At 44.9% G+C, this 22503-nt stretch overlaps 1 protein-coding gene across 2 annotated transcripts in view; it reads right to left on the bottom strand.

Annotated features, from left to right (window-relative positions):
* Positions 1-763: 763 nt before the first annotated feature.
* Positions 764-22503, bottom strand: part of KLHL17 (kelch like family member 17) — a 212084-nt gene continuing 190344 nt past the window's right edge. For both annotated transcript variants that reach the window (XM_086921429.1, XM_086921431.1), the window contains exons 11-12: positions 17769-17950; positions 764-5240 (exon numbers count right to left, since the gene is read on the bottom strand). In XM_086921429.1, the coding sequence (XP_086777555.1) occupies positions 5012-5240; positions 17769-17950 (411 nt within the window). In that variant the 3' untranslated portion in view covers positions 764-5011. The remainder of the gene's footprint in view (positions 5241-17768; positions 17951-22503) is intronic.

The raw sequence follows: 22503 nt of genomic DNA, 5'->3' as shown, positions 1-22503 counted from the left end.
TATTCCAGTGATTCTTAACCTTTTGCTGCCTGCGCCCCAATGAATCCCCATCTGCAGTCTAAGCAATTTCTACAATTTGAACCTCAAACCAATACAAAAAAGTATAGAAACAATTATACATCAAATACACAAAATATGAGACATCAGATTTAATTCACAAATAGGCGAAAACCCAAATTTTAATGGAAACGTTCAAAATGTAGTTTTATTTCTAAAAGACAAGGCAATCCAACGAAGAAAGGCATTTGCAGATTCAGGATGACATTAGTGTGACATGATTGTGATTTGGTGAGCACAACCTTCTTGCGAGTCTATGGTGCTGTTGTGCAACCCCCAGGAATTTCATTCCCAACATAATCATTGATGTGGTCGGATCACACAGTGTGATGTGGCATGTATGGCTACCTATGCAGAAACATTGCACAAATAGCCATACATTAACTGAAAACCAGAAAACTAATTGTTTATAAAAAGTAAAAAAGTATGCACTGCTTCAAGGTAATGCACTTCCCCCTCGCGTCAGAAGCACCTTAATATGCACTTAACTAGCACACCATTTGACCATGACAGACCAGTGTGCATTCACAATGATTAACAGGAGAATAAAAGGAGGTTGTCAAAAATGTGTACCAATATTGGTTTCATAGGCTCATTTTATGTACTCAGTCCTGATGACTAATTGATTAATCCATTGGCTCTCGATTGGCAGAGATCTGCAAACAGTGACCGGTTGTGCGGCACCAAAGAAACAGACACACAGATGGACCTTGAACAAGAAGATCTTTATTTTTAACTACATTTTTAATGTGTTGGCCTTGTATTGCTTTTGTTTTTCCCATTGTAGTGCAAAAGTCAGAAAAAAACACAAATAAATTAGTTCAATATAAGTTACTGGATAATAAATAAAAACAAACATTCACATGAAAGCAGCTTCCGTGCGAAATAAAACTCCCAACAAGAGGAGTAAAAAGGTATCCAACATAACAAAAACTGGAGTTTGCTACAAAATATACCTGGGTACTGACTGAACCCCATCACAATAAATACCCAGGTATTAACAGGATAAAAGGCGTGAGATGCTCCAAAACCTGAATGCTGCTAGCAGAAATAAGAGTTTGTTTACTCGACTACAGCAAAAATATGGGTCTTATCGAAATAAAAGGCATCAATACACCCCCAAAAATGGAATCTTCTATTAACTGAACTCCGCTACAATACATTTCTGGTTACCAAAAAAAATACCTAGAATAAGTAAAATAGGATAGATACTTCTGCTTTCTGGCCAGGTTTGGAAATGCCCCAGTTGTCCACGTGCACACCAACCACAAGATTCTGCTGAATCCGAAGTGTACCTCGGTCGAGAGGGGGCTCTGGCTCCAGCATAAGAGTCAGTCACGAGGGACTTCCCAGGAGTGGATCAGGGGTGTGCTGTTTCGCAGGTGTGCCTCGTTTAAGAGTGCCTCGTGGAAGCGGTAGCCCCAGTTGTGGCCCTCAGAAGGGCTCCTGGCTGCTGTGTGGGCGTTAGTCACCAGGGTATGGCAAGTGGTTCTGGTGTATAGAGTTTCCCAGGTGTGTCTCATCAGGAGTGTCTCCTGGAGTGGTGTCCACAGATCACCAGACTCCTATTCATGCTTCAGAGAGCCCTCAGCTACCTCCTCGGGAGGATCTCAGTTTACCGAGTGCACCAGGGTCAAAACCACTCTTGGCTCTAGAGTCCCTCTCAGCACCTGTTGAAACTCAGGAAGGAAGACACTAAGCATAGATAGGATTTCATTCACCTACAAAAATGGGGGCCCTACCCACCAGCAATCCTACCATGAGGGCAGGCCTACAGACGACACAAATGCCCCCAGATTACGAGCGATGTGGTCTCAACGTGCTTAGGCGGAGGACCGTGCTCCATTTTCGTGGATTTTCCATCCCTGGGCTCTCTGCTGGATCTCACACAATCATTGTGCTAGGGCTGCCAAAAAGCTGCTGGGCCGAGGCCCACCGCTCAGAAAGAAACGATGAACACAACCGGTCGCTACCAATCTAAAAAGGCTGAAAGTTAAGCACCAAGAAAAAAGTTCTTCAAATTGCTTTATATCTGTCTCTTTAGAATGTTTCCCGTATGGAAGAAAAAAATTCAGCATGGCTGCTTCTGTACAAGCTACAATGATGATAAATCAAGAGCACCAGGTGTACGAAAAGAGCCATTTCGAGGTAGCCATCACCCATCCTAAGGAAGCATGCGGTGTGATCTTTAGCACGCCACACTGGGGCACTTCACCCCACTGACATATAGCGGATAGCAGTGGCGCAGCAATATAGACTACTGCATTTGTGCAGAAATGCCCATAGATGACCCTTTTAAGGGAACTGCACAGTGTGCCAAGGCATTCTCCCCAGGAATGGCTGCATACACATCCCATTTCAATACACTGCAAAACAATTCAATTTAAGTTTTGATTCCAGATTCTCTGAAAAAACAAATAATTGTGTTCATGCCAATAAGAATTACATATAAATAAATAAAAAATATTTTTGGGACAAAAAAAATTAGCTTATTTTACAGTTTTTATTTTGTTTTCGCACTTATGGAGGATTGTGTAAAACTCTCTCTTAGAATAAGAGTTTTGGTATGCCCCCACAGGCATAGTGCAAGATGCAACATTCAAATTGGCTGTCCTTGCGAACCATACATTACCACCCAATATAAATTCACACCCCCTGCGTGGCCTACTAGTACGCACAGCTGGGTGCAGCCGTGCAGTGGTGCATGACCTAGCATGCAAAGATGATCAAGTCACCTCTAGAATCCAACACCTATTTACTGAACTCTCTGAAATTCCATTAAAAAAAAAAGACAAAACAGGTTGGCAATTTTAACACAAACTGCTCTGAAAATAGTTTTTGAACACATTGGTCAGTTCTGTAAAAAAACAAATACACTTTCCTTCATTCAACAATAGATTTTCTTGGGATAACCAACTGATAAATAAATAAATAAATAAAGCGGATAGTTTGAAAGGGTCAAAAATGAGCAAGAACATTGGAAATGGTGAATAAAACAAGATGCCATTTGCAGTTTAGTGATGTGTATGACTCGAGCTTAGAAGGTAAAAGTGTTTTAAAGCAGTTACTGTGGCCCTAATTACGATCTAACCGGCATTGTGTCGGAATGGAAACCAACCGACAAGCAGTCGGCGGTCCACCCAACGAATTTGGATGCGACTGCCCATTAGGCGGTTGTAAACATCCATTTATCTAATGCAGCTTGTGCAGCGGGTAGAAAAGGGCAGCAGCACAACCCGCATTAGGAAATGTTTGCAAACATCCATGCACTGTGTGGCAGGCACCACATGCTGCCTGCCACAAGGTGCATGGATGTTTGCGGGAGCACCATAGGTGCCCCATAGGCCTGTTAGCGGGCCATCAAAGTCTGTTTCTGTCTGCCTTTCTATGGCGGTCAGAACGCTATAGAAAGGCAGACAGAAATGGACATCATAATCCCTATGGCTGTGCCGATGGGCTCCTTAAGCCCATTAGATTTGCAGCGGTCGGTCCCTCTGCATGCTGCCTCCGACCGCCGCATCATAATGCAGCGGGCGGAATGCAGGGACCAGCCTAGTCTCTCCAAATCAGTCTGACAGTTTGTCGGAAGAACCAAGCTGGCAGGAAAGACCTAGTACTGTGATAGTCAGGCATGGACCCTATATTAACTGCATAGAAAAAACATGCCCTCTGGACCGAAGGAAGAAGGGTCAGATCACTATCTGTCTGACCATTGTAATAAGGCAGGGAGTAGCCTTTCAGTTGTGAGGGATGAGCCTCAATTACCCTGTATTGAGGCACCGGTTTTCAGGTGTCATCCTTTTAGACAATGGATACTCTCTCAAATTAGCACTTCACATCTTCGATCTCTGAGACCACTAAAATTAAAATAGCTTATGGCAATAAACATTGATAACTTCATGATCAAAGGATAGCGGTTCATTCTAAAAATACAAGAAGGTCCTCAAAATCCTTGGCCTCAATACAGAGACAACAGGGATCTAATGCCCAGCAACATATACATTTCCTTTTCTCTGAGCCCTGTAACTTGTCAAGTTCTTTTTTTTGCAGGACATATTAGTTCATAAACTAATCAGTTAAGGCATCTTTTTGACGGAGCAAACACTTATCAGTTGTTTTAGGAGATAGACATTAGAGGGCAGGAGACTGTCTCCGAAGAAAAAACTAACCCCAGAGATGTTCCAGTATTTCTGAAGGGTGGACAGTGTGGGGAATTGAAGAGTGTGCCCACCCTCTCTGCTGCATCCAGAACCTTTTAAAAGGGAAGGGTCCACTGACAGGTCCTAAAGTGAGTGAACCATCACTATTACCAGACAAAGTTTGGATAGGACCATTCATATTGCCTACTTTGCTAATCAACAATTTAACACATTTTCTAAACCGAGTCATATACTCACACTAGCAAACTCCTACTCAAGATATCACCAATGATGAAAACTTGACTACCGGGAGCCTTCTTCAAAGACGATGGGTAAGAGAATGAAATCTGTTCAAAAAGTGGGAAGCTGTTGAGGCTTAAGTCGGTGATATTCCACAAACTGAATTTCAAGCTTTTAGTCACCATTTTTCTCTTGCAATCGGTCCAAGTTTAGTGCACAAAAAAGAAACTCACAAACAAGTAATAAATGTCACTTCTCAGTAAAGGCCTCCGGAGTGACTGTAAAATTCAAAATAAATTAACCAGTAAAAGGAATCTGCTGGAGACTAGGATGCAAGAAATAGTGGCGCAATGTCACAGTCAGATGATGACTTGCACCAAAGCTGTCCACCCCAGGGTGGGGATGAGAGACACACACCCTGGTGCATAAGACTGTGCATTCAAACTTTCTCTCTGCTGTGGTGTATTCTCCTAAAGGTTCTGGAGCATTGGTGACTGCACAGATCAGAAGCCGAGGGCATTCCTCTCCGCCACACACTGTAGTCCCCGCACAGTGAGGTAGGACCTAAGTCTTTGTCAAAGACTAGTGGAGGAAACAGACAATGTGGGTGAGGAAGGTGGGGGAAAGTTCAAGAGTTCCAATACAGCCACGCCCACACTGCTCCGCCGTGTGAACATGCAAGAAGCCGCCACCCATTTGTTGGTGCGCGGGTTGTACTTCTCGATGGAGTTGAGACTGGAGCTTCCATCATTGCCGCCTACAGCATACAGCCAGCCGTCCATAGCCACCAGGTCGTGGGTGCTCCTGAAGGTTGCCAAAATTGAAGTGAGAAGTTAGAAATGACCAGCAAATAAGCTATCAACCTTATAAACACGTGTTATAGAACTCAACAGCCCTGCCCCTCCCAGGTACGCTGCAAAAAGTCAAAGAACACACTGATATCATGGCTGGCAGTCACAGGTACACAGACAAACAGGTAAGCCGGGGTCCATCTAACTTGCCCCTTTTAGTCATGTCAGAGATTAAGGGAATGGCTACGCACTGCCAGTCAGTCCATCACAGGCACACTAAAGACCACAGGTATTTTCCAGGCCTAGCAACAGGGAATCCAGGGCACAATCGGTTTATCCATCCCAGACGTGGGACCCAAAGAACTACAGTATTTGTAACAACCACATTCCTATCATGAGAAAAGTAGATTTTGCATTGCAAGCTTAACTTACACACAGACTGCAGCATTGTAGGCTTCTTTTCAAAAACTCATAGAAGAACAAGTTACTTACCTTCAGTAATGCTCTCTGGTGAATTCTCCATCTAACACCAGATTCCTCACAACATAATATCCCTCAGATGCTTGACTGTATTCGGAGAATTTTTTTGTTGCAGTTCTCCTGTGAACTGTTAGGTGGTGTGGGGTGACTCGAGGCAGAATCCATACCCTGCGCAAGTAACCGAGCAGAGCCACATTTAAGCGCCACCCCTGCACGTGGACATCAGGTTCTTGACTTTTCCATTTCTGTTCCCTCAGATGTGAAAAATGAACAAAAGGTGGTAACCATGTGCGGTTCACTAATGCGGACCCTTTTAAAATATTAAAAAGATAACACTCCACAGAACCAGGAGGTGGGGTGGTAGTGAGGAATCAGCCTTCGAGCATCGACCAAAAGAAAAAGTTCCTTGCCTGCAGAAACAATCGTTCTCGTGGAAATTCTAACCTGCAAATCCTAACCCGTAGAATAATCCCAGTCATCAGACTGGATCCAGAAACTTTCGGCAGAGGGAGCTCGGTTTCTATCGACGCTGTAAGTGGCATTAGAGGATGCCACCAAAGCCATATAATACCCACTGTGGCACAACAATGCCCGTTTCCATCTAGTTTGTCCCAGCCTTTGAAGCAAGCAGCTGGACTGACATCAATAGAGTAGTGCGTAGACAACATATATACATCTGGTATATTATTAACTTTCCCTATAAGTATCCATCAAACTGGGTTGGTGGTCAATCTGCAAGTACATAGAGTATACATCAAAAAGATAGTTACTGCATATAACAAATTTTCTTTTGATGGATACTTCTACCTGCAGATTCCTCATTTGTAGAATAGATTCTACAGCAAAACCTACATAGGTGTTGGATTGATGGATGGTTGCACCAGGACATCCTGCGAAATTGATCTGGCAAAATGATCATTTCTACGTTTCTCAGAATCCCTTCTACAGTAGCCACTGCCTGGGGAGGCACCACTGCAGGGTCCTGATGTGCCAACATGTAAGCGTGACTAGGAAAATGCAGGAAGCTAGCAGCCCTAGGAATCTCAGGACCCTTAGAACTAGAACTCACCCACCATGTTGAAAGGATGAATTAATTTTTTGGATGTCGGCAATCCTCAGCGGTGAAAAAGTACAGGTAAGGGTGGTGTCCAGGACTAGCCCTATGCACTGGAGTCATTGAAAGGGCCACCGGTGCGATTTAGGCTTACTGGTTAAAAAAATAGCCCAGGTTAAACATCAGAGATGCTATTGACTGCAAATGCACAAGACCACCTCCAGCAACCCAGGTTTGATCAGCCACTTGTTCAGGTATAGAGAAATTGGAATGCCTAACCTTCTGAGATGAGCCGGAACCACTGCCAACACCTTGGTGAACAATTGAGGTGCCGATGTTAAGCCAAACAAAGGTTGTAACTGCAAACTGGTAATGCACAGAACCCACCCTTAGGTGAAAATACTTCTGATGCAACAACAGAATGGGGATATGGAAATACGCGCTATGCAGGTCGAGTGAAACTATCCAATCCTCAACCTCTAACACCAGCAAAACCTGGGCTAGGCTCAGCATCTTGATCTCCTCCTTTCTGAGGAAGAAGTTCAACTCCCCAGAGGTCAACAATCGAACACAGACCATCATCCTTGTTGGCACAAGCAAACAACATTACTAGCACTTCTGTCCTTTTTCCTGCACGGGCACTAACACCACTTTTTTTTACAGGAGTGCCACCACTTTTTGCAGTAGGGTACAAGGTAGTCTGATATGGGGAGGGAAGATTGGGGTGCAATGTGAAGTGGAGCCTGAAGGAAGGGAAGGGTGAAACCTTGTCCTAATATGTGAAGGACCCACTTGCGTGCAGTAATGCCCTTCCACGCCAAAAGAAAGGGGGATACTTACCCTCCCAAAGGCTCCAAATGAAGTTGGGCAATATATCTAAGACTGCTTTCCGGTGTGGACAAGGGGGGCAGGAGCAGTACAATGCTTGCTGGATGGACCCACATCCCTTATGTCTGCCTCTACATTTGTATTATCAGACCTGCAGGCTTTGGGGCCGCTGCGTCTGAGTCTGATTTGGTTTCCCCTGCCAAAAGGAGAAATATCCAATAAATCCACAAACGCGGTTAAACATTTCTGTAATCTCTTTGGGGTTGCAGGTGTTGAAGACTCAAACAGCAAGAGGTTGCTGTGCTGGTTTTAAATCGTCCAGGTCGGTATCAGCTTTGTCCCCATGAAGACAAACTTCATCAAGGGTAGGTCCAACAAATTGGATTGAACATCTGTTGAAAATACAGAGGTTCTGAGCTAGCCATGGTGTTTGAGACTGAAGTGCTCATCGCTTGTGGTAGGGAGTCCGTTGTATCCAATCCACATTTTGTAATGTGCCTAGATGCTTTCTGATCATTATGCAGAACATCTTTAAACTTGCTTGTATGTCCTCAGGAACATGAGGTACCATCATTTGAGCCAAGTCCCACAGGACATGGGCTAAGAAGCAATTCTTGTTTTGCATTTCGGGGCAGTGCTACCAGACAAAAAACACAATCTTTCTGGTCTTTTAGATTTAGCGGGGACTAAGATAATGTACCCGGTGTCTGTCCCATGGAACAGGGTGCCTGAATTACCAGGCTCTCTGGAGAGGGGTGAGGAGAAAGAAATAAAGAGTTGTCAGTAGCAGGACAATAGTCTGTTTACTGCAGTAGCAGAGGATGGTTTCTCCCATGCTGCTAGAATATGTTCCACCAGCTAGGACTCTGATGAGGAGTTTGATGGCAGTAGGACCTGTTAGGACATTCACTTTTATGTCCACTCTGGCCAATTGTAGGTCTACAATCTTACAAAAACAACAGGAGGGAACCCCTAAAGTGCTTACCAGCCCTATGGGACTCTCACCCACTGGAATTCCAATTGGCATGCATCATCATAGAGTCCTCGTCCAGATTCCTTTAGTATCTGGACAGGCTCAACCTTGGTAGCCAAGGGAGCTCTTTGGTTATTGAGCGGGATCCTATATTTAAAATAGTCCAGGGTATCCTGAGGGTACATTTTATTTTCAAAGGCAACCTGACGGAGTTAAAAACAGGCGGTGATGCACTAAGGGAATTAGTATCCTCTGTACCCAAAGATCCAAAACCACAGTTACTTTCTTGATCATGGAATGTAAGGACAAAACCTCTGGGGTAGAGGGGCCAGCACGGCATTCCATGACCACTACTGGTGAAGTGTCCAGGACACTGGAAGAGGACAGTCTCTTCCTCCCCATCATCATTCTGCAGCTAAAGGTCTAGGGTGTCAAAATCTGCACTGTAGAGATCATAGATCCTTCACCTATAATCCTCCTCTTCAAGAAGCCGTTGTGTTTCCCTTTTGGGTCTCTTTTAAGGAGTATCAACAGTCAAAAGTAGGGGTGCAAATGTGCACATGTGTGGCTCCGGCAGAGGCGTTGGACTCAGTAGCGGTGCAGGTGCCGATGAATGGTCCACGTAGATCTACACTGGAATGTATTTGACTGGCGCTTCAGGTCCTGTGTGGTATGGCATAATCAGCATAAACACAAAGGCCGCAAGGTGCTCCTTGCTCAAGAGGTGTGCCTGAAGGTTGCAAGGCCCTGGTGAAAATGCTGAACATGGCATTAACAATCGCTGCTGCGTCCAAACCCTGCACAGGGAAATCTGGAAACGAGGGTGAGGGTGCCAAAAGGTCCAGTAGGGATGACAGCGGTGCTGGTGAAGTCAGGAAAGAATGTATAGGCAGCAGTGGAGTTAGCTTACAGGTTGGGTCCGGATTCGGGTATAGGTATGGAGCCGCCCAGTGGGATCACATGGCTCCACCATTACCAACTGGGGCTCTGAGGATAAAGATAATGTGGGAGTTCAGGGTCATTTGGGAGAAACACTTCTTCCCAGTAGTTTTTTGTGCTTCCTTAGCTTCCTCCTGTTGGCACCTGAGGAATGGGAGTAAGGAGACCTGGAACAGGTCTAGATAGTCAACGACTTCGCTTGTCCTCATGGGTCAGTCTGAGCCATTTGGCCTCTCTGTTTGATTGCCTTCGAATGCATACTAAGGCACGATTCACAGGATCATGAATCATGGTCTGACCCAAGGCATCATAAAAATGTGGAGTGTGGGACTGTGATGGAAATCTGTCCCTCACAGTCCCTCCAAGGCATAAAGCCTGTATTCTTTGGAGGCGACATGGCACTGCACTAAATCATTTCTGTGAGAAAAAACTCCCAAAGAAAGCGCGCTCCGGATCACCTTCGCAGGCATGGAAAAAAAGGGAACTGATGTTGTTGCCCTGGGGTAAGCGCTATACTACTTTGATTACATCTGGCGCCACTTTTAGCGCAGATATGAAGTCAGCGCCTTCTTACGGCAACATGGGAGCTTTTAAGTTTCTGGATACAGTCTGATGCCTGTGATTATCCTGCAGGTGAGGAATCTGCAGGCAGAAGTATCCATCACAAAGAATGTTACCAAAGCTAAGTAGCTTGTTCTGAAGGATATGGCTAGCCATAAATTCCTCCTCTTAGAATAGATACCATAAATTCCTGCTCTTAGAATAGATAACATAAATTCCTGCTCTTAGAATAGATACCAAAGAAGTGCCTCCCCAAGTTGGAGAGCCTGTGGTGTAGGCTTAGACCAAAAAGTCCTGCAGAAGCAAGAGTGCAAAGTGTCCTTCCCACCAGACCCGACTGTCAAAGCGGTAGTTCTTCATAAACATATGCACCAACGCCCACGTTGAAGCCTTGAAAATATCAATGATGGGCACCACCACACCAATGCAGTGATAGCTGTCATGGTCCTGGTGGAATGGGCTCTCAGACCTCCAGAGGCTGCTTTTTGGCCAGTGCGTAGCAAATCTTGATGCAGAGAACTATCCACCTTGATAGGGTCTCTTTCTGCACAGCCTTACTATTCTTTGCACCAGAGAACGCAGAATCATCTACGTGGTGGTCCTTGTTACAAACTACGTAAAAGCTTAAAGCTCTATTGGGGTCCAACAAATGAAGGCTCTCCTCTTCTTTCGAGAGGTGAGGGGTAGCAAAGAACGCTGGTAGAATGATGGATTGCCCCACATTGATAGGGTCATGAGTATTCGTAAAAAGGCCACCCAAGTCCTTAGCACCAATCTGTATGGGAAAAACATGATGTTGGGCAGTTGCACTGACAATGCATACAGCTCACTCAGATGATGAGCTGAGTTAATTGCAATACGGAAAACAGTTTAAGGTCAGGAGACGCATTGAACAGTTATTCCGAGCTCAAAAGGCTTATACATGAGGAATTGCAAGACCAAGTTTAGGTTCCACAGTAGCATCACAAAGGGTTTGGGAGGCAACATATATGTCAAACCATTAATAAATCTCATCACAAAAGATACCTTGAACAAGGAGGGTTGGTCTGGCAAATGAAAAAGGTCTGAAAGGGCCAACAAATACCCTGTTACAGTGCTCACTGCAAGGCCTTGCTGAGACAACAAACAAAAAGACGTACAACATCTTCACTTTTAAATGGGTCAGTGTCAAGGGCACCATACCGGGTTGCAGACTTTCCACAGCATCCAACCTAGATTTTGTGAAAGGGCATCTGTCAGAGACATCTACCACCTCAGGCAGGAGAGATAGCAGTGGGAAGGCGTAGAAGAGTCCCTCTTTTCAATCCAGTCAGAATGTATCTCTTAGTGAGTGCTCTTGCAGATACTCCATCACGCGAATGTCTGACAAAATGTCGAAAGAAAAAATATCTACATGGAAAAATATCGGAACAAAAATATCGAATGTCAAAAATATCGTAATTTAAAAATTAGTTCTTTTTTTAAATATAAAAAATAGGTAAAATAAATTAAATACTTATAAATGTAATAAACATAGTTAAAAATAGGTTATATTTAAAATGAATAATGAATATACATAATTTAATAAAAAATAAATTAAACATATACATATAAAACATAATATATACTTATTAAAATAATTATAAAACGTTATTATTAAGTAACTTATAAAAAATTACAAATATTAAAAATTGCAAATACATCTAAAACATAAAATAATATAAATAAAAATTAAATAAAAATGTAAAACAAATTAAAAAAAGTAAGGAGAATGTTGGATAGCGTAAGGATAAAAATTACTATTCCCACTCCAGAGAGTGCAAAAGTAGGGAAAGCGTTGGATAGCGTAGGGGTAAAAATTAGGATTCCCACTCCAGAGAGTGCAACATTAGGGAAAGCGTTGGATAGCGTAGGGGTAAAAATAACTATTCCAACTCCACAAAGTGCAAAAGTAGGAAAAGCGTTGGATAGCGTAGGGGTAAAAATTACTATCCCAACTCCAGAGAGTGCAACAGTAGGGAAAGCGTTGGATAGCTTAGGGGTAAAAATTAGGATTCCCACTCCAGAGAGTGCAACATTAGGGAAAGCGTTGGATAGCGTAGGGGTAAAAATAACTATTCCAACTCCACAAAGTGCAAAAGTAGGAAAAGCGTTGGATAGCGTAGGGGTAAAAATTACTATTCCAACTCCAGAGAGTGCAACAGTAGGGAAAGCGTTGGATAGCTTAGGGGTAAAAATTACTATTCCAACTCCAGAGAGTGCAACAATAGGGAAAGCGTTGGATAGCGTAGGGGTAAAAATTACTATTCCCACTACTGAGAGTGCAATAGTAGGGAAAGCGTTAGATAGCGTAGGGGTAAAAATTACTATTCCCACTCCAGAGAGTGCAACAGTAGGGAAAGCGTTGGATAGCATAGGGGTAAAAATTACTATTCCCACTCCAGAGAGTGCAACAGTAGGGAAAGTGTTGGATAGCGAAAAAGTTAAAATATAACAAAATTATAAATAAATTCATATTTAAAAATATATTAAAAATAATTATTAAATAAATGTAACTATTTACAAATACCAATACATAATTATTAAACACATAATTACCAAAAAATAAGTTACAATAAATTAATATTAAATACCAATTAATAAAAGTTCATTACCAATTAATAATTAATTAACAATAATATCATTAACAAAACAATAAAAATAAATTACTTAATTACAATTAAATTACTTCCCACCCTATTCCCCTATAAAACAATAACCTGCTACAGAACATAATTATCAATTAATTAAAATTAATTACCAATTAATACAATTTAATTACCAGTTAATAATTAACAATAATATAATTAGCAAAAACAAATAATTGAAATAAATTATTACTTAATCACATTTAAATTACTTCCCACCCTAATCCCCTATAAACCCATAACCCACTACAGAACATACTTATTAATTAATCAAAATTAATTACCAATAATTAAAATTTAATTGCCAATTAATTAAAATTAATTTACAATTCCTAAAAATTAAAAAGACATTTAATATAATTAAATTACTTCCCACCCTATTCCGCTATAAACCCACAACCCGCTACGGTACTAAAATACAAAATGTACTAAAATTACAATAAAAAAACAAAAAACATAATAAATATCTAATAATATAAATACAAATCATATAAAAATCGATATTAGTAACATCGATATTAGTAACATCGATATTACTAAAATCAATATTAGTAACATCGATATTACTAAAATCGATATTTACAAAAATCGATATTACTTACCTTCGAAATTCTTTACCTTCGATATTTAAACATCAATATTATTGTATATCGATATTTAAAAATCAATATTTTGTCTGCCTACCCCATCACGCAAAGCTTTTGACACTCTGTGCTTTCAATGGTAGCAATAAGATCTATCCAGGGTTCCCTTCACTGGTAGAAGATGCCCTGCCCAGTCTTGGGATGTAGTCACCACTTGTCATCTACCAGAAGACGGCTGCTCAGTTCTTCCACTCCGGTATCCATGGACCCTGCCAGGTGGATGGTGACCAGAAAGATGCTCTGATGCTCTAGCCATCTCTAAAGGTTCAAAGCCTCCTGACACAGGACCCCATTCCAACCTACTTGTTGCAATACCACATGGTGATGTTGTGGTCTGTGAGAACCTGTGCCAGCCTCTCCTTGATGGACGGCAGGATGGTCATCAGACACAGACGAATGGCTTATAGCACCAGTAGGTTGAGGTGGACTCTCCCCTCTACTGTACACCACACCTCCCAGGAGACCCACCCAACCCAAACTCCGATCAGTCAGCCCCCACTGCAGATCTTGAGCGGTCTCATTTGAGACATGGAAGGTGTTAGAAAGTCAGCATTGATGCTGGGCCTTTAGGATTTCAGGTTTCAATACAGGTCTCATGTGAGGCCTGGTGCAGTTGACAAGGAGGAAGAGGTTAAGAAGCCTCTGCGCCACCCTCACCTGGATCCAGAATGGAGCCTGAAACAACAGGATCATAGCCCGAATGGCCAGGAATTGTTGCAGTGGAGGAAAAGCCCTGAACTCCCCCTTCTCCAGGATCACTACAATGAATGGGTGCCTATGCGCAGGAATCCGGTAGTACTTTTAACATCATTGGGTCGCACCATATATGAGGCAAAGTTCCGCTATCACCTGGAGGTGGTCCACGACTGACTGCATCATCTCCGAAGAGGGGCAGTGGCCATTGCCAACACGTTTATGTACACCTGAGGGGCCCTGGTGAGGTAGAAGGGGAGGATGGTAAACAGAAAATGCTCCTGCCCACCTCGAGCTGCAGGTATTCCCTCAGGGACTGCAGGAAGGGTATATGAAAAAACGCATCCTGCAACTCCAAAACACCATCCAGTCTCCTGGGTTCAGAGCAGATAGGTTATGAGGAAATGTGAATATTCTGCATTTGTCCACAGAAGGCGTTCAGGGCTCAGTAGCCCAAGGTAGGCCTGAGGCCGTTGTCTTTTTTGTGGAGGAGCCATTAGCAAAAATAACATTGCTAGTCTTTTTCGGAGTCCTGTACCGTCTCTATTGAAACCTTGGAGAGTAGCAGGCTTGCCTCCTGTAGCAGAATGTACAGATGCTCCGCCGACATTTGTTCTGATGTGGGAGGAATATATGTGTGGAGTAGAGAAAAGATAGTGGAATATGGGAGGTATTCCAAGGTGAGGAATTTGCAGTTAGAAATATCGATCATAGACCAGCTAGGCACAAGCTTCCTTAGGAGAAGATATGTCAGCAGCAGGAAGAGAATTGTAAATGTTTTCCACACACAAAAGAAAGAGCCGGCACAACAATAATGTATCATTGCCTTGCACAAATTAATTAGGAGGTAGACACAGCAAAAGTGCAAATTTGTCTCAAACACACACACAAACGTGCGCACAGACACACACAAACACACAAAAAAGTCAGTGTCTAAATTAAGAATCCATTTGCAATGCTTCCCACAGCGCTATAAAGGATACTGATGAATGGTAATTCTGTAGTCCATGCTGAACAAAAGGAGCTAAATCTATGCACAGGCAAATTAGGCAAGACAAATTAGAATTGGTCTTATATACAAAAGGGGCTATTTTTGCTCACACAGAAAATAAATACTTTAGGGGCAGAAGTCTTTCTACTGCAGGGACAGAAGCCTAGTATGGCTTGGAAAAGGAATGCCACCATACCCGGTTTCTTTTTTATGGCCAGCCAGAAGTTTCCTCCAGTGGACTTAGTCTCAGAGCCCACTGGGTGATAGTTGACAATGTACAGTCACGGATACAGTGGAGTTGTAGTTGACGGTGACTGGTGGTTGGGGAAATGCACATAAATGATAGCTCAGGGATACAGACCTTTCTACTGTTCACCCTGGGTGAAAGGGCAGTCTACATACTTTCCAAGAGTAACATCCAGCTAGGCATCTTAAAATGTGGTCCTTGATTTTCACAGGCAAGGCCCACAGTTATATTGGTTTGTAGTGTTGTAATTTAGGTGGATTGGATGCATTTGGGACGGGGTGGAAGTGCGTGCTGGTTTTCCTACAGGATGACTACACTCTCCGTGGGCAAGACAACCTGCATGTTCGTGGTTGGCAAGGTGTTTTCCCTAGGAACTGTGCTACCTAGAAGATTAAGGGAGAATCTACATCTATCCCAGGCCAAACTAGTTCTTCTCCACAGGGTATAACACCAAGCAGGCTAGCAAGCATGGAGAACATGAGCTGCTGCCTTAGCTCTTCTTGAAAGCTCAGTGATGCAAATGCCCAAGTAAAATACTCCCTTGTGCAGGAGGAGTGTTTGGATTTAAAATTAATATCACAGTTTTAGTCTGCTCTGGCTTCACCACAGTGCCACAAAAATGCTCAATATTGTCCCCCTCGAGTCAGTATTTTGTAGTAGTGTGAACTTAGAGACTCAGCCTGCTTCAGCACAGAGAGAGGCAAAGGCAGTCCATGAACAAACCCCTTTTCATTGCTGTCCTCCCCAAGTACTAGGACCAAATCTTGCACTCTGCAAGAAGGTTCTCAAAAAACATTTCAAGTGTGGCCAATCTGCACCAATCCTGGCTTCGCTGGTCATGCAGTCCCCGAGGCACTAACATGTTTTTCCTCTTAAAACGACTTCTTGGTGTGGTGTTGTGTTGGCTGCAGTCAGCGTGCTTGACATGGAAGCCAATTCACCAAAACGGTGGGGGATAGCAGAGATAACATCAAACAACTTTTGACCTTACTGACGTCACAGGAAGTGACATCAAATGAACTTTCTCCCTGAATCCTAGGAAGTGATACCTTAAGATCTTGATCCTGGAGATCAAAATAACGGATGTCCCTGAAGCATAGCGTGCACAGTGAAAATTAAATGAATTAATAAATCATAGGAAGAAGTACAAAAACAAGATGAAAAAAACAATGGAGACCAGGCTCACTGGTGTTAATTTATATGGACCATATATTCAATATGAACTATCTTATTAGCTCCATTTACTTCTTATCGTTGTTAAGTTTTGATTTATTATCGCTTGTAAAAGTCTATCACACGTGCGGAGCATAGAGGTGACAGAACTGTTCAAACATAATTTTTCATGTTCATAATAAGGCAACTTGGCAACAAGTTTAACAACTGTGTATTTCTGAGTGTGCACTGCACAACGGAATGTATTTATTTGACCAAACTGAAAGTGTAATGTAGCAATGGGAGCTACAGATAGTAAACTGTGCTCACAAGGACACCATTTACCTTCTGTTCTAGGCATTGGGGTGGTAGCTGCTACCTCAGGACACCCCGAGATCACGTCAATGGTCGTTTATCTCTGAGAAGCTGGAACAAATGTCATACCCCTAATGGTCATAACATGTCTGTGTTACAGTCGTGATTGGCCCCTGCCATCAAATTCCAGTTCCCAACCATTGTCTGCCACCGGGCCCACGGTAAGGGGTGCACAGCTACAACACTGGTAACAGCAGCGCAACCTCTCCCTTCCCAGCAAACTCACTACAGCATATGCAATAGCAGTGTCCGCCTTCATCACAAGCAAGGGCAGGCCGAGCAGCACACACACACACTTCGCACAATGAGAGCAGATTCAACACAGGGAGTAACTAATGTAACACACCCACACCTCATGCAGCAGCAGTGCAATCTTCCCTTACAACAGGACAGAATCAGTAGTAGATGCAGAGCCCCCACGTTTCGCATTTAAATGCTTGCTTAGTTCATCTGTCTAAAGCGCTCTATTGCATTTTGGTACTTGAAGTCCTGTGCTATACAGTTATAAATTCAGAACCACAACTGCCAAATTGCAATGGAAAATACTCAGTTTCCAGGAGCTACTCACGCATTGCATTGTATTGTATTGTTATTGCATTTATATAGCGCTTACTACCCCCGACGAGGCATCAAAGCACTTTTTCGGCGAGTAGCCCTCTACTCCAGAACCCATAAAGGATTAGTGTTGAATTAGTATAGTGAAATATGAAAGTAATTTGAGTGGTGGATAGGTCAGTCAGTTATTTGAATTCAGAAGGATAGCGGCCATTGAATCAGGAAAATTCAGACCGCTTCAGCAGCAATGCACCTTCCACTCCTACTCACATTATAGTGTCACGCAGCAAGGAAGTCCAAGGTTATGCAAAACCATCGACCCGCTGTTCCCAGGTTGGTGGTGCATCACTGGCGTTGCTGCGAATAAACAACCTGCCACCTACCTCCGGATGTTCATGGGTGCCACACTCTCCCACGTGTTGGCTTTGGGGTTGTATCGCTCCACAGAGTTAAGGCAGCTGGTACCATCATTGCCACCTGCCACATACAGCATGCCCTCCAGCACCGCCACTCCCGCACTGCTCCGGCGACTCAACATGTTGGCTATGGGTGCCCATGTATTGATCTGGAGAAGAAGTACATTGTTTGTTAAGGCCAACTTCTAGGATATCAAGCCCTCATACACACAAGGTTAGTCAGAATGAGGACCTTATTGAGGAGGTGGAGTTAGAATCCTAAGGGGCGGTGTCCTGGCTAAAACAGGGGAGTCACAGCTAACCTAGAGTGGGCACTGAGAACTTGGAGGCCATTACACCTTTGAGGCTTTACACATCGTAAGACTGTACTACTAAGCCAAAGTGTAGACTGTGTAAGAAAAACATTAGGCGTGGCAGAGAGCAAATACACCCAATGTTTTCAAACAGGAGGAATCTCAGAAAGTAACATTCAGTCCAAAGAACCCCAGCCAGATTGCTCTCAAAACCTATTTAGCAAGATATTTGACCACAGATTCCAGGCAGATTCAGAAGATGCAGGCAGGCAACTGTGTAAGATGCAGATGAAGAACCCTACTTTTTTACCACTCACCTCCATTGTCACAGAATGAGCACAAGCACTGAGGGTATAAGTAGTTTACTAATGTTAGCCTACTTTTCAACAAGGGTGGACCATTGTGATATGCAGAGATGGCACAAGTTCCAGATTTACCAGTACACAACGTGGTGTACACAACTAAAAAGGCCAGACTGACGAGTGTTGAAGGTGTGCAGGAAGAGAGTTTAAAGAGATTGGAGTCGTACAGAATAATAACTACAAAATACGTTTATGCTCCGATTGTTATATATTTACTGGGAAAACTAAAGAATAGCCAAAATTAAAGTTTTACTTTAAATCTCTGATGATACTACTGGTTATCACGTTTCAATTTAAATCCATGATTGATTTACAATACCATCATTTTTCGGCCTACATTGGGTACAGATATCCCAGTAGCGAGTCATTCTGAGTTCTTATAAGTCACTTCTATACTGACCAGCAACAAGCACATCCAGTTCACCTCTAGGACATCAAGGGGCTTCACACAATGCACCACTGTTCAGATCCGCAACATGCACAGATAACCCCGTACGAAGACATTTACGCGACTTGACGCACTAGTTACTTACCTTCGGCAACAATATATCTGTAAGAAACATTCCTTACCTTAGAATATCCCCAGGCGCCAGACTGGATCCGGAAAGTTTTGGTCAGCAGTACCCCTGCGCGTCGGTAGGCGTCTTCTTGTGGCTTTGTGTCCGTCGCCTTCATCGTGATCACCGGAATGATGTCGCTGGAGTACTTAGACATCGACCTCGCGTGCTGACGTCAGTTTTGTACATAGCTTTACGCGCCAGGAACGCAGAGCCATGCAAGAAACCGACACTGGTGCTAGGGCCCTGACAGGGAAATTCCTTAACCCTAGATATCGGTTCGCAGAACGGGGAGGATGGGTGGGGCGGTAAGGAATATAACACGAACTAATGTTTCTTACAGATATACCGTTACCGAAGGTAAGTAACTTGTGCATGTAAAAGAAACACATATCCTTACCTTAGAATAGATACCCCAGCACTACCAACCCCGGAGGTGGGTCTGCAAACCAAAATCACACCAGGAAGTCCTGGAGAACTGAACGGCTAAAGAAGCTGTCTCTCCGGACTTGGCTGTCCAGGCAGTAATAACTGGTAAACGTGTGCAGCCCTCGTAGCTGCCTGACAAATGTCCTGCAAAGGGACTCCTCGTCCCAAGGCAGTAGTGGCCGCTGTGGCCCGAGTGGAATGGGCGTGCAGCCCCACAGGAGGTTCCTTCTTAGCCAAGGAATAACATATCTTGATGCACAAAACGACCCACCGAGAGATGGTTCGCTTGTGCACCGCCTGTCCCTTCTTAGCGCCCACATAGCCAACAAAGAGTTGGTCGTCCACCCGGAACTGTTGTGTGCGGTTTAGGTAAAAAGAAAGCGCACGTTTTGGGTCCAGACGGTGGAGCCTCTCTTCCTCTTTCGAGGAATGCGGAGGCGGAAAGAAGGTGGGCAAGGTAATGGTCTGTCCATTGTGAAAGGCAGTAACCACCTTGGGTAGAAAAGAAGGACGAGTCCTCAGAACAACTTTGTCCGGATGGACAGAGAGGAAAGGAGCCTTAGAGGAAAGAGCCTGGAGCTCAATCACTCTTCTGGCAGAGGCGATGGCAACCAGGAAAGCAGTCTTTAGAGTCAGAAGACGAAAGGGACAGATATGGAGCGGCTCAAAGGGAGCACACATCAGATAGGTAGATAGGTTGGCATCAGATTAAAGTCCCACTGAGGCATTACAAAGGGGCCAGGATGAAACATGTGAGTAATGCCTTTCAAGAACCTATTTACAACCGGGGACTTGAAAAGAGAAGGCTGATAAGGAAGCCTTAAGAAGGCTGAAATGGCCGAAAGATAGGTCTTGATAGTGCCCAGAGCGGAGCCCTGCTGGACCAGAGAAAGAAGAGGAGAACCTCTGGAAGAGGGGCACAAAAGGGAATCCACAGCCTTTGCTGTGCACCATGCCACAAATGTGTTCCAAGTGCAGGCGTATACCGTTTTTGTGGAGGGACGCCTGGCTCACAGACTTCAGGAGGCAAGTCAAGTGACATCAACTGTCGCCGCTCAATCTCCACACATGTAGGTGGAGGCTGGACAGGTTCGGGTGGAGGTCCGTCCCCTGTTGCTGCGACAGAAGGTCCTCCTGAAGAGGCAGTCGAATCAGGGGATCGACTGACATAATGAGTAGCTCGGGATAAAAGTATCTTTGTGCCCACAGGGGTGACTTTGGCCCGGTCGTGCCGGATCTTCTTCAGCACTCTGAGCAGAAGTGGTATATGCCGAAAGGCGTAAAACAGACCGCAACTCCACCCGCAACGAAAAGCATCTCCGAGCGAGTGCCGTCTTGGAAATTCCAACGTGCAGAACTGATGACATTGCAAATTCTCTTTGGTGGCTCTCCCCACTGATGAAAGAGACCTCGCGCCACATCAGAGTTCAGACGCCACTAATGATCCATCATGCATCGATGGCGGAGTTCGTCCACCCTGGCGTTCAGGGAACCTGCCAGGTGTTGAACCATCAGGGTGATGTCCTGATGTTCCAGCCATGTCCGGAGGAGCAGAGCTTCCTGACATAGGGTCCACAACCCCACCCCGCCCTGTTTGTTGCAATACCACATGGCTGTGGTGTTGTCCATGAACACCTGCACTACAATTCCGCAGACAGAGGGAAGGAATGCCTTCAGTGCAAGTCGGATCGCCCGCAGCTCCAGAAGGTTGACATGAAGCCAGAGCTCCGGCGGAGACCAGAGGCCTCTGATCTCCGCCTCTCCCATGTGGCCACCCCATCCTAGGAGGGATGCATCCGTCACCGCTGTGTGCTCCGGTTGGGGAAGGGAGAGGGATCTGCCACTGACCCAATCGCAGTCCGTGAGCCACCACTCCAACTGTCTCGCAGTGCCCTCCGAGATCAGGACGTGGTCGGACAGGTTGCCCTGATGCTGTGCCTACTGGAACTTCAGGTCCCACTGCAGAGCCTACATCCGCCACCTGGTGGGCTGCACCAGCAGGAGGCTATCAATCCCAGAAGCCGTAGGGTCATCCGGACCGAAACTCGGGATAAAGGCTGAAAGATCAGAATCAGAGACTGAATATCCCGAACCCGCTGCTCGGGAGAATAAGCCCGAAACTGCGCCGAGTCCAGAACCGCTTGGATGAAGAGGAGCATTTGAGAGGGAATCTGGTGCGACTTCGGCACGTTTATGGAGAACCCCAGCAAATGCAGAATGTCGGCCGTAGCCTGGAGGTGGGAGACGACTGTCTGGGGGGAGCCCGCCTTCAACAACCAGTCGTCAAGATAGGGGAAGACTGGTACCCCTAATTTGCACAGATGAGCTGCCACTACCACCATCACTTTCGTGAACACCCGAGGGGTGCTGGTAAGGCCGAAAGGGGAGCACGGGAAACTGAAAGTGCTCGTGGCCTACTGTGAACCGCAGGTAGTGCCGGTGTGCCGGCAGGACGGGAATATGGAAATAGGCGCCCTACAAGTACAACGCTACCATCCAGTCTCCAGGGTCTAGGGCAGCCAGAACCTGACCTAAAGTCAGCACCTTGAACAACTTCTTCCGGAGGAAGACGTTGACGCTCCTGAGGTCCAAGATAGGGCGCAGGCCCCCTTTGCCCTTCTTGGGAACCAGAAAGTAGTGGGAATAACAACCACGTCCTACTTCTGGGCTAGGAACACGCTCAATGGCCCCCTTGGCCAAGAGGGCTGTAACTTCCTCCCGCAGAAGTTGCAAGTGATCCCTCCACATGCGGTGGTACTGCAGTGGCATGGCTGGAGGGGTCGTCTCGAAGGGGAGGGAGTAGCCCCTTCGGACGATTTGCAGCACCCACCTGTCCGAAGTGATGGTACGCCAGTGGAGCAGGTGATGGCGAACTCTGCCTTCCACTGGGGTGGAATGGGCCTGAAAGCTCGGACTAGGAAGGCTTTGAGGCAGATCCTGCAGATGTGGGCTGACCGGCTCTCTGACCCCCTGCTCCGCCACTGAGGAATGCAGGTCCGCGACCGCGTTGGGGTTGGTTATGCGGCCTGTGGCTGGACGAACATGCAGGGGTGCCCCATCC

The sequence above is a fragment of the Lissotriton vulgaris genome, chromosome 5 (genome assembly GCF_964263255.1).
Source record: "Lissotriton vulgaris chromosome 5, aLisVul1.2, whole genome shotgun sequence".
NCBI lineage: Eukaryota > Metazoa > Chordata > Amphibia > Caudata > Salamandridae > Lissotriton > Lissotriton vulgaris.
The sequence above is the reverse complement of the archived record's forward strand: the minus strand, read 5'-3'. Positions and strand labels throughout refer to the sequence as shown.